Source organism: Uloborus diversus, chromosome 3, assembly GCF_026930045.1.
Source record: "Uloborus diversus isolate 005 chromosome 3, Udiv.v.3.1, whole genome shotgun sequence".
Classification (NCBI taxonomy): Eukaryota; Metazoa; Arthropoda; class Arachnida; order Araneae; family Uloboridae; genus Uloborus; species Uloborus diversus.
In genome coordinates this window covers 5,107,053-5,119,437 of record NC_072733.1, presented here as the reverse complement: position 1 = coordinate 5,119,437, position 12,385 = coordinate 5,107,053, and the positions used below count along the sequence as shown (strand labels likewise).

General features: G+C 32.2%; 1 protein-coding gene across 1 annotated transcript in view; it reads left to right on the top strand.

Annotated features, from left to right (window-relative positions):
* LOC129219328 (rho GTPase-activating protein 7-like) overlaps positions 1-12,385 on the top strand; it is a 576,074-nt gene that overhangs the window by 311,652 nt on the left and 252,037 nt on the right. Inside the window, exon 7 of the mRNA XM_054853684.1 lies at positions 1,916-2,633. Within this exon, the coding sequence (XP_054709659.1) occupies positions 1,916-2,633 (718 nt within the window). The remainder of the gene's footprint in view (positions 1-1,915; positions 2,634-12,385) is intronic.

Genomic DNA, 12,385 nt, shown 5'->3' with positions numbered 1-12,385 from the left:
GGCGAGCCGTATGGGGTAAGTTAGCGAATTGAGAAAAATTCATAACAGACACGGAAGATTTCAGATAAAGCCTCAATGATGTTTTAAATGAGTAAGTAAAACTTATCAATGAATGAAAAAAAAGCGAAATTTGCATTGTAGTTGCTTTAAAATGATATATATTATACCATATAAAAGGTTTAACTTTGATTTTAGACGTAAATGCTGAAAAATGTAACATTATGGGAAATGAATTATTTTATTTGCTTCCTTTCTACCTTTTTGTGTTTCTTTTGTCCTGTTTTCTTGGACTTAGAGATTTCTTGTATGTTTTGAGGACTTTTTGTGCTGATTTGAGTTTTTCTGCTGCTATTCTTTCTTCCTAAAGGGCTTTTTTGACTGAAGTATCAATGAGTATTGCTGTAGACCTATTTCGATTCCATTATTTTTTGATCATACCCTCTCCTTCTTTAGGATAAGCTCGTATATGATCTGGAGTAATGCTCAGAGACGTATGTGGGTTATCTGAAACATAGCGCTATCTTCAATAAGATATTCTAAATTTGAATTATTGAATAAAGCAACAACTGAATCTGTTCTAGGACAGGTATATCCAGTTTTTACTACTTTTTTCAACCTGAGGCTGTTTTCTGAGACAAACAGATTCACACAAAGATCCAGTAGATTGGGGTGTGAAAGATTAATGATGTAACTTGGCATGAAGTCACAGTCCTGAGAGGGTTTGAATTGTAGGGAAACACACCAGTTCCCTTGAAACCATTTAATAATATTTATGGGGCTTGCTTCTTGTGGTGAAGAAACTGCTACCACCGTTGGTACATCGTAAATCGTCATTGTTTTTCCTGGATTATTCACCATCCAAGAATCACAGGCAGAATGAACATACTCTTTCAATAGGCTATGTAGGTTCTTATCAAGAGGCTGCAAATTGTTGCTATAATGTGGTGGGAAACAGAGTACTGCTATTACTGTTTTTAATAGTGTAGTAGTTTCCTTACATAAATCAAGCCTTTCTATTGACATGCTAGTCGTAAATGTTTAGTAAGAGAATCGGAGGTTTTTCCTTGAACATCTACTGTTTTTAACAAACTGCTTTAAGAAATATGGAAAAATTTCAGCTGTAATCCACCCACCCCCATAAATGCAGCATTACAAATGGTGGATTTTACCTTTGTTGGATTTTCTTGTGTAGTTTCTCATTTAAGAATAGAGCACGTATGTTGGGTATTGTATAGGCATGTATATAAGAAATGATAAGCTCAAGAATAGTGTAACTAATGCAATTAATTCATTAAATTGACATTTTACAGAATTTACATCTTAATTGCTTAAAGTTTCGACTCCAAAAACATAACTTGGGGCAAGTATGTGAATTCGCACACTTTAACCAGAAAACAATTCGCCTACTAGCCCCAACTCGACGTATTGAAATTAAGTTATACTGGTTTGAAATTGGCTTCATAATATAATCTGAATAAGATGTCATTTGTCGCGTAAAAGCATTATCTATTCAATATTAATAAGTTTTGGTAATTTACTCCACTATTATATGTTGTACAAAAAAGTAACTAAGGATGAAAAAAAATACTGAACACTGGGAAAAAACAACATTCGTGCAACACGTTCAGCTTCGCCGAGTTGACTGAAAATACACTGACAGTAGCGAGACAGCTGCGAGGTCATGTGACATACCATTCAGAGCTGTCAAACCAAAACGATTTTTCTGTATATATATATATATATATATATATAGATGGTGGGTCAATGTTAATCCTGATCTTTCCTTTATGGTAGCGAAGAGATCGATGATGGAAGAAATATTTGTATAAGATTAAATACATAGTTTTTAATACATAGTATTTTGAGTTTATGTATTTAACATATTTGTTTTTTTTTTTTTTTGTTCTTTCTTTAGCTCAAGCTTCACGTGGGTTACGGAGTGTGATTGCAGTGATTGGGATACGAATAATCTAAATAGTGGATCAGAAGAGAGCTTGTTCATGGCTCAGTGCTCGAATTGTCAGAGAGATGGTCGAAACCAAAAATCGACGTCCTCATCATCCATTGGAGTGTCATCTGGTGACGACGAATGTCCTGCAAGTCCTGGTTCCGGAAGCAGCAGTCTCTATCTTTCTGCCTGCTCTGGATCAACCGATTCTTTTGAAGAAGCGACCACTTCCGTTGACGGGCAACTTGAACAGATCAAGTCTAGTGACGATTCTAAGGTTCAGAATGGTCGTCGGCCTCAACGTGGAAGTGAAACCACGTTGCTCAGAGGGTCGACTTTAGGAGACATATCTGAAGAGCAAGTTACTAGCGAGAGCATTTCCATCAAGTCTACCATCAGCAATCCATCCCTCTCTGATGCCAATAATACAGACATGGCTGGTCAGTCGGCCTCGTTTCCATCAACGCTTAAAGTGACCAGAAGGAATCGGTCAACTGGAAGTCCAGCCCAACCCATTGAACCTACAGTTTTGATTATCAATGAACTAAACCTGAAATCGGTGTCGGCTCCAGTGTTAAGACAGAAACGAAATATATCTAAGTCCGTCGAGTCATCGTCAAGTGATTCTTCTCCACCAACAGGAACAAGAAGTAAAGATTCTTCGAATGGAGGTGTACCAGGACAGGTAAGAAAGTTATCCATATTTTGACAGTCATGCTTTTGTTCTGGAGTCCCCAGAATCAATTTCACTGAGCCATATTACGATTAGATATGGATTTATGTTTTCCAAAACTAACCATTGCCATAAGAAGCAGTTTTGTTGCAAATATTCTACATTACACTCATAAAGTCAGTAGCAATTTTTATAGAGTTGAAGTTACCCACATGTAACATTTAGGGAAATCCGGGGCGAAACGAGATATTGAGTTTAAATCTAAATTTACATAGTCATACAAGATTATTTAAAACACGAATCAAGTTTCAATAGATTTTTTTTATTTTGTGTGGTTCAATAAAAAAAAAATGTACTAACCGGAAAAAATTACTCTGATCCAAAATTATTCAAAAGAAATGAAAGTTTTGTAGATTCTAGATTTCAAACACGGTAACAAATCTCTTAATTAGGCTTAAAATTGGGAAGGTTAAAAGTCGACATTTGCAACTAATTCAAGCTGATTACAGACACTGCGTAAAATTTTCACGCATATTATTAAAACAGAAGCAGTCAATAAAACGTCGCAGTCAGAATTCACTTTCAGGGCTGGGGTTGGTCATAGGAATTCATACACGGGCATAAATTACCTTACTGGAATGTAAATATGGATTAAAACCGAGGGTTCTAATGGTGACCTTAAACTCTCTATCCTAACCCTTGTTCATAGCTATTTTTTAGCAACAATTATTCTAAGAAACTTAAAGAGTAGTTCATTTTATCCGTTTTGGGATTTGATTACATGTTGTATCTTTTAAATTCATTTGTACAAGTCTATTTGTGTGTCGAGGCTACACTGAGCATTTTCACTATTTAACATGTTATGGATAGGCATCGCAAATTTATGTTTTCACATGTTTATTTCTAAGGCGGCCCATATAATTATTATTTTTCATTTTTCCTAACGCAGGCCTCTTAAATTCACGTTTTTCCATTATGTTAAGACGAGTCTAGTATGGCTGCATTTTTCTTGAGTTTTTATTGGTACGTGAAGCAGCACGTCTTCAATCGAAATGTTGAGAAAGAAAGAAAACATCTCTGCAAATTCTTGATGAATTCTGTAACTAAAATTTTTAAAAAGCAAGCGGGAAAAGATGCTTGTGTCGAGTCTGTCGGGTTTAATTTTGCAAGGTAAATGCTTAACAAAATGCCAGTCTCATAAAAAAAAAGGAAAAACTTCGCATTAAAAAAAAAGTGTGTTAAATGGACTTTAAATATTTATATGAAATTATATAGATTTTAAAAAAATACTATTCTGTATGGTTCCACTTCAAGCTTTGAATATTTATTCAAAACTTGTAAGAAATAACATGCATGATAATAGGCCGCTTCCTGAAATTTTATCAAGAATAGTTTAATTGAAGGATAATATTTCACAACTATACATTCCCGCTCTCTTGTTTATTTATCTTAAAGATGCCCAGAAAAAAAGAAAGACAGGGGAAAAAAAATCGGTTCAATTTAAACATTTTCATAACTTACTGCAACGAAGCGTGTGGTCACATGTGTATGAAAAACACATGTGCTTAGCAATAATATTTTCTTAAAACTAGAATAATTCAAAACCCTACATACGTGCTCGTAGTAGTATATGTCTCTTAACGTTAAACGTAAAAAGAGAAAGACAGAAAGAGGGGGGGGGGGAGACCTTTCGTTCCGTTTAAACGTTTTTTATACCTACTAAAACGAAGAAAATGAGAAGTCACTTTTATATGAAGAACTTTTCCTTATAGATTGGTAGCGGATGTATAATTCGACTTGTTGCCAACCTGTCCTCTGTCCAACGGTGGTTCGACGACTCATCGTCCACCTGATCGTCGGACCACCCATTTGCTGCTTGGGTGGCCACGTACGTGACGGTACGAAAATTTCACTTGGCGCAGATTTGTAAGCTTTATGATAGATATAGTCTCTCTGAAGCCATATTCTGACATATGAAACACTGCAAAAAAAAAAAAAAAAAATGTTGTTTTTACAGTATAATACTGGCAGCTGAGATTCCAAAGAAAAAATTGTAAAATTTACAGTTCTAAACTGTAAAATTTGTAGTAATATACTGTCATATAACAGAATTTTACTATGAAATTTACAGCGATAAACTGTAAAATTAGCAGTAATATACTGTTTTTTAATGGAACTGCCCTGTAAAATTTACAGTATCATACTGTAACATTAGCAGTAATATACTGTTTTATGAAGGACTTGGCCTGTAAAATTAACAGCGATAATATGTAAAATTAGCAGTAATATACTGTTTTTTAATGGAATTGCCCTGTAAAATTAACAGTATCAAACTGTAAAGTTTGCAGTAATATACTGGGAAATCAGCTGTACTGCGCCATAAAAGTAGCAGTTGTATACGGTTTTATAAATGATTTGTACAGTAAAATTAACAGTAGTAAACTATAAATTAAACAGTTATCAATTTTTATGCAAAAGGTTTTTTCCCTCCATCGTTGTTTCATTTCGCAGCTGAAATCACTGCTTTTACAGATGAAGAACAATATAGAAAAGTAAACAATTGATTCTGTATGTAGAAATCGGCCTACATACGAAATCTGTGTTCCTTTTCTAAAGTTTTTCAACAAGAAAAATAATGTTTTAGGCTATAAAAAGCGACAAGGAAAGAACTATAAAAGCCTTTTACGTAAAAACAATTAGCTGCTGCTAAATATGACTTTTATTGATATTAATTTCATTGTACACAATATAAATCAATACCATCTCTATATTTTATAAACACCTGTTAAAGGAGAAAAAGTAGCCCTTTTTCATTTCTACAAAAACCTTTTAGCTCTATTGCAAATTTAAAAATTTACAAACAGAAGTAAATTGCAAAATATGGTCTGAAGCTTTATTTTAAGAACAATTATAGCCTTTTCATTAAAAAAAAACTTTTTGATCCATGAAGGTAGTAAAAACGAGGAGGTTTTTTACATATAACGTATCTTCACTAAAAGTATTTTTTTTTTCACTTCCATCATTATTGTGTTGCTAAAATGTGCAGCATAACGTGGGAAATGTTTTGCAGTATGCAATCCATTATACCTTTAAGTTTATTATAATTTTATACATTCAATTCTGTGCATTTTATTTTCTTTTTTTGGTTAAACAGTTCATTTTCATGGTTTTCTTCTTTCTTTGATGTTATAAGTTGCACTTGGGCCTACCTTATTTGATAAACACTACTGAAAAACTAACTTTGTATTTCACATCATATGTGCAATATTCAGCATTTAGACTGCACAGATTGGTTTTATTGTAAACTGAATATTATTATAGATTACGTAATACTTTATCCTATTAACCTTTTAAATTTTGCATAGATGAAAGCAATAAATATGTGATGGTTCAAAATTCTAGAGCTACTAAATAGAAACAATTTTTCACTAAGTAAAAACTCGCCGGTTAAAATTTAAATAAACAATTCGTTATAAAATCAGAAAAATACTTATTTTCAAATAGTCATTAGTACTATTAAGTCTTTTATGAAGAAGTTTACTGTTAAGGAATAAGAGCTAAAAATGCGTGAATTAATGACCCATTAAATACTAAAGAGCCCATTATTTCTGTGAAATTGTTTGTATATTTTACTAAAGTCATTAATGTCACTTAAAACTTATGCGCCGATTGCAAAATGACGGAATGTTTCCTCACAGTCGGAACATTAGAAAAGCAGTTGTTACGACCAACTTTTTTTATATTTGCTTCCGCAAAAACGATTATGAAGTTTCGAAATTCACGCCTTCATACATATCTTTTTTCCCCCTGTGATACAACATTCAGTTTTAAATTTAAAGGAAAAATGGTCGATTCAAGCTCAGAACTTTTACAACACATTTACAGGTTTCAATTAGTAGGTGATCAGAAATAACTAAATAACACTGTGAAACATTTTGTAACACAATTTCTGTTGAGTTCGATTTTTGATCTGTTTTAGTGTTAAATAGGCCTTCTGTTTTCAAATCTGCAGTTGGTTTTCTTCTTCAAAGTCAGGTATTTCTCTCTCCACTGTTTTGTGAATGTTACCACTTCCCAATATCACATAAATCCCAATTGTTCCCTTACTGTTTGACATAAACTTTTTAAAATTAAAATAAAGTGTTCATTTTTCAAACTTTTATTGCTATTATTTGTTACATATTTTGATTCACCTTGTTGTGTGGGCAGAAAATAAAAAATCGATAAAGAGTATGCAATAATATCGTATTTGTCCGTAACACAGAAAGTAATACTTTTACATTGTGTATGCAAAATTTAATGGTGAAGCTTACCAAACTTATCTATCCTATATTATTTCAAAAATGTTCTCTATTTTGTGAATTGGTTTCTTTTTTTTTTTTTTTATCTCTATGTAGTTTGAAAACTTCACGTAATAGGCTAAAACTGAGATCGTTTTTATAAGTTAGTCAAAAACAAGTCACAGATCTAAGACAACCAAATCACTGTTCTCCCTTATAATCAGTTTTAAACGATTATACTCTGATTCCTCACCATCTACGAAATTGAAGAAATTGTAAATGAGATTTTTCTTTAGTTGGTCCAATTAAAAAAAATTCCACTGAACAGACTTAATTTAAACTTGGTGTAAACTATTAACTATTTGTTTACTATAATGATCCAGCTTCTTAAACCTAAATTTTAAAACGAACATTTAAGAGAAATTTGAATCTACGAAGGCTTAATAAAACATTTTGTCCTTCAATGTTTTCTTCTCTGAATTCCACTGGAGAACTGGTCTTCTGACAAATATTATGAATCAATTACACATTTAAAAGCAGAGCAAATTATTGACTCTTTTTTTTTCATGCGAGTCTTGGATCCTTGGACCAAGACATTGAAAGCAAAGAATTATAGCTTCTATAACTCGAATACGTTACACGTGTTTGCGAACTGAGAAAGAACTATTTTTCTCCAAAGATCGCTATAACTGACAACTGGAACGTAGACTTCACTTTTTCGAGAGCACTTTTTAATTGAATTTTGAATTTAAAAAAAAAAAAAAAACAGCATTGCTCTCTATGCATATTTCACAATGCCTAAAAAGTGACGATTTTGGATTGGACGAAACTTATTTTTGCAAATAAATTACTTTATTAAAGCATACAGATAAAAGAAAGTAACTTGCATGATCCAGTGGTTGGAAAAACTACTTTTTTTGTAGCGAGCTACAACTACTTTACTATAAATATAGTTAATTACAGCTACAACTACTTTTTTTAATAAGTAGCAACTACAAACTACTTTTGAAATGTAGTCGCTACTTCGCTACTTTTCAAAAATAAAGTAAATAAAAAGCATGCACACTTGGGTGCCCCACAAAAAAAGAAAGTCGATTTTTCAAGTCGCAAACCCTCTTATATTTTTCCTTTTGTCAAAACGATTGTGAAAAAAAGTTGAATATTATTTGAACAACGGCAACCCGTGCCGACCTGCATCTGAAAGTGTAAGCCAGTTCTTGTATGCTAGGCAAAATCATCGAAAAAAAAAATTTTTTTTTTTAGTAACTCGAAATTTCTGTTGATAAAACGTTGCCCCCCTATACCCAAAACCCCACATGCACCACAAAATCGAATTAAAAAACATTTAGATATCCCACACTTGGCCTTAAATTTTCAATTTCTTCAAAAAAACTGATTTTTTTTCTATTTATCTTTTAAAAAATTACATATGATTTTAAATAAAATATAAAATTCAAAAATTATTAGCGAACACATTTTCAAATCAACATTTGTAAATGAATAATAAAAAAAAATGTAAATGAGAAATTTAACTTAACCTTGAAAAAACCATATAATTGAGTACTGGGAGACTTAAATATTGCAGGAGAGCAAAAATTTCTATTTCACGCAATAACCTACTTTACTGTTCATATTTTTTCACTTGATAATTTCTTAAAATTTACCTTGCATTTTTAAAAATATGTATCTAAAAAAAAAAAAACTAAGGAAAATTATAAATTTCAGGATAAGTATGGGATACCTATTTTTTTTTTAAATTTAAATGAATGTTTTTGTGGGGTATAGGGGCATCGTTTTATCAACTGAAATTTCGAGTTTCTGAACAAAGTTTTTTTTTTATTTGGCCTAGCATTTCACGTGCTGGTTCACACTTTCAGACGAAAGTCTGCACTGGTTGCCGTAATTCAAATTATATTAAACTTTTTAAAGAATTGTTTTGACTTAAAAGGAAAAATATAAGAGAGTGTTCGACTTGAAAAATCAACTTTCGGTTTTTGAGACACCCTACTACACACACACACCCACGGTAAGAGGATTGAACAGAAAAAGGTTTAGAATGATAAACTAGTTCATCTGAATATGGAATATTACTATTATTATCAATTATTTCTCCCCCCCCTCCCCCCAAAAAATCGTTATCATACTCCTATATGATACTGTAATGATCGTATTCATTGTAAGCCGGCCAGGGCAGTCCAATATCATTTTCTTCAATAACATTTGCAATAGCTTCTTTATTTGGTGAGCACTGTAAAAGCACTTATTTTCATGAGACTAGTTTCCACGATTTTTCCTTGCCAGTCGCAATCACGAAAATTTAAGCCTCGTTCAATATTTTTGTTTTTCAACTTTCGATCTGTTAATGTAAAATTCACGAAACTTTTAACTCGTAAAATCACCGATAGCTTAATTGTCGCTAAAATAAGTGCTTTTACAGCATTAGAACAATAACCTCTTTGAAATCGAAAACGTTCATCCACGAGACAATGTCGGCAGCCAGAAAAAAACAAAGGATATAAGAAATTGGTTAATTCATATACATTTCTTCTTAATTCAAACTCTATTTAATATAAATATTGGCGAAATATGAAAATTACGATGACAAACAAACTAATGGCGTCAAACAGATATACCTGAGGTCAGCTCGTATTTTCATAAGTCTTATTTCTCATTGCATCCGCTGATGCACTTGTGTAAAACTAGCGTCAGTCATATTCGTGTGCACCTTGATTTTTATTTCGAAGTTAATTTAAAAGTAGTTTCTAGAAATCGCTACAAACTACTATTTTTTGGTCTTCGAACTACTCACTACACTATTTTTTTAAAAGTAGTGCGCTACACTACAAACTACTAAAAAATAGCTACTACAGTACGGCGCTACTTTGAACCACTGGTATAATCACAGCACACGAATAGTAAAACTTGCGTATGCTAAAAAGTCTTTAAAAACACATTTCGTGAGCACTAAATTTAAAACTTGATTGTATATAGTGTTTTTCATATAGAAAATATATGTTTTTCTAAAGCGGCAGTTGATTACCATAAACCTAGCAAAAGATTTTTTTAATATAAAGTTCCCATTTTGATAGAAGCCATATTGTTTAATTATTGTTGTTAGAATCTATACCAAAAGTTCCGTTAAAGTCTTATAATAACTGTCATGAAAAGTTCTGAAGAATTAAAAAACGAGCTGATGTGTGTGTGCATCACATGACTTCCTTTTACTCCAATTTAATGTCATTTCCCCATTACTGGCAATTTTAATGTGATTCAATTGTTTACTCTCTAAATATCACCAACAGTGGCCAAATTGAAATCAGATTTTAAAAAAAAGCCAAATTAGTTGCCATGTTGGCGACAAAACTTGGCGACCAAAAGGCTGGCGATATATCGCCAAGTGTCCGCCAAATTATAACACCACTTGAGTTTACATCGAAATTAACAATGATTTCTCCCCAAAAAGGGCAAAAGACCCCTTCAGAAACACCCGAATGCAACCAAAAGAGGAGGTGCACAACTAGACCCCACTAGGAGTCTACGTACCGAATTTCAACTCTCTTGGACATACCATTCTTGAGTTATACGACATACATACGCACATCCGCACATACATACGTACATACAGACGTCACGAGAAAACACGTTGTAATTAACTCGGGTATCGTCAAAATGGATATTTCGCGTGTCTGTGCTTTCTAGGCACTTATCCAAGTGTGGTCGAGTCAAAAAAAAAAAAAAAAAAACCTCAACATTCATTTTAGGGTGAGGAAAATGGAAATTAAGGTCGATTTTTGAGTGAAATTTTTTTCGCGAACACAATACTTCCTTCTCTATAAAAAGAAGTAAAAAAGAAAAAAAATAATGGAACGATGCACACTAGAAAAACTCCCAACAATACTTCGTTACATCACCTCGAGGAAAAAATGAAAATCGTCAAAAACTCATAACACATTCTCTATTTAATATTCTAAAAACAAAAACAACTCTTGATTATTGCCAAAATATGTGCATGTACCGTAAAAATTTAATGTACGCAAGCGATAAATTAAAAAATATGGCAATTGGAATAATTATATTTAGTTATGTTATTACTAAACTTTAAATGTTTTCCAACAATATTTTTGATAACAGACGATATTTTTTCACACAATTGCGTTTTTTTATTTTGTTCTTTTCCCCATTGGTTACTTATCTAACCTATTAAAAATACCTCTGATTTGTCTCAAGCATCTAAAGTTAGTTCTATCCTGTAATAAACAAATAATTTCGTAAAAAAATATAGTATCTCTTCTTATTAATAATTGATTAAAATTAAAATTAACCCTCACAATGTCTATACTCTAAGACGACTGTCTTCGATCCTTATCTTCGATCTCATAAATGTAGCCAAATTTGTTCTTTGCGTGATAAAAATTCTAAATATTCTCCTGGTGTATTAGCAGCATTTAATAAAGGTGAAGCAGGCGGTGAAAATAATGAATAAGTGCTGCATTTCCTGGCCTTTTGAGAGAAACCTTAGTTATTCTTTCTTCTTGCGATTCGACAGCAATGTCGGTCTGCTGCATTCGCTTTCATGTGGGTTACGTAGCTATTTTTAAGTTGTCGAGATCATTAGAAGCTATAGAAACTCGAGAAGCTAATTTATTTTAATGGATCCGGTGCACAATGCCCGTTTCTTACTTTCATTTTCTAATATCAGGAGTTCTTGGGTATAGTTAAAACAGAAAACACCATCCTTTTCTCTTCCAAAGTTCTTTACGACCTTTCTTTTGCTAACTGTTGACAGATGGTTAAGTAAAAATTTACAATGAGGAATTAATCTTTTGAAGTTATACACGTTTTTCATAATCTTTGATGCATTTTGATGGATAGAAAGTAATTTGGTAATGTAAGTTTCATAATTATTAGAATTGATTGTACTGAAGGTCTCAAAATTTTTATTGGTTTATCACGTCGACATGCAATGATTGCAACTTTCCCCTATTTCAGAATTTCATAAAAAAGCAACTTAAACTTTTGGAAAGGAGTCTGATGTTATGTAATGTTTTTAAATTTGGTGAAAATGTTTCAAAAATATGTTTAGATTTGAATTCTTGATTTAGTTCCTTATTAGAAAAATCACATAAAACATAGGGTCTGGTGGGGTAAAGTGGTCATAAAATCGTAGGTTTTCAACTTAGGTGAGTAAAAAATATAATAATTCTTTGAGCACTTCAAAAATTTTAGTTATTATTGTACATTGCATAATTAAAGAACACGGTTAATGAATTTCAAGGAAAAATATTGATTTAAGTAGTTTTATAACACTTTCATTTTTCTATGTATTTATGACCACTTCACCCCATGGGATGGGGAAAGTTACAAATGACCCTTATATTTGTATATTTCGGTTATTTTTATAGTTATAAGAATATGCACGAGTATATGTAAGTATAAACGAGTAAATACGTGTCGCGTAAACATGACTACGCTACTCATATACAT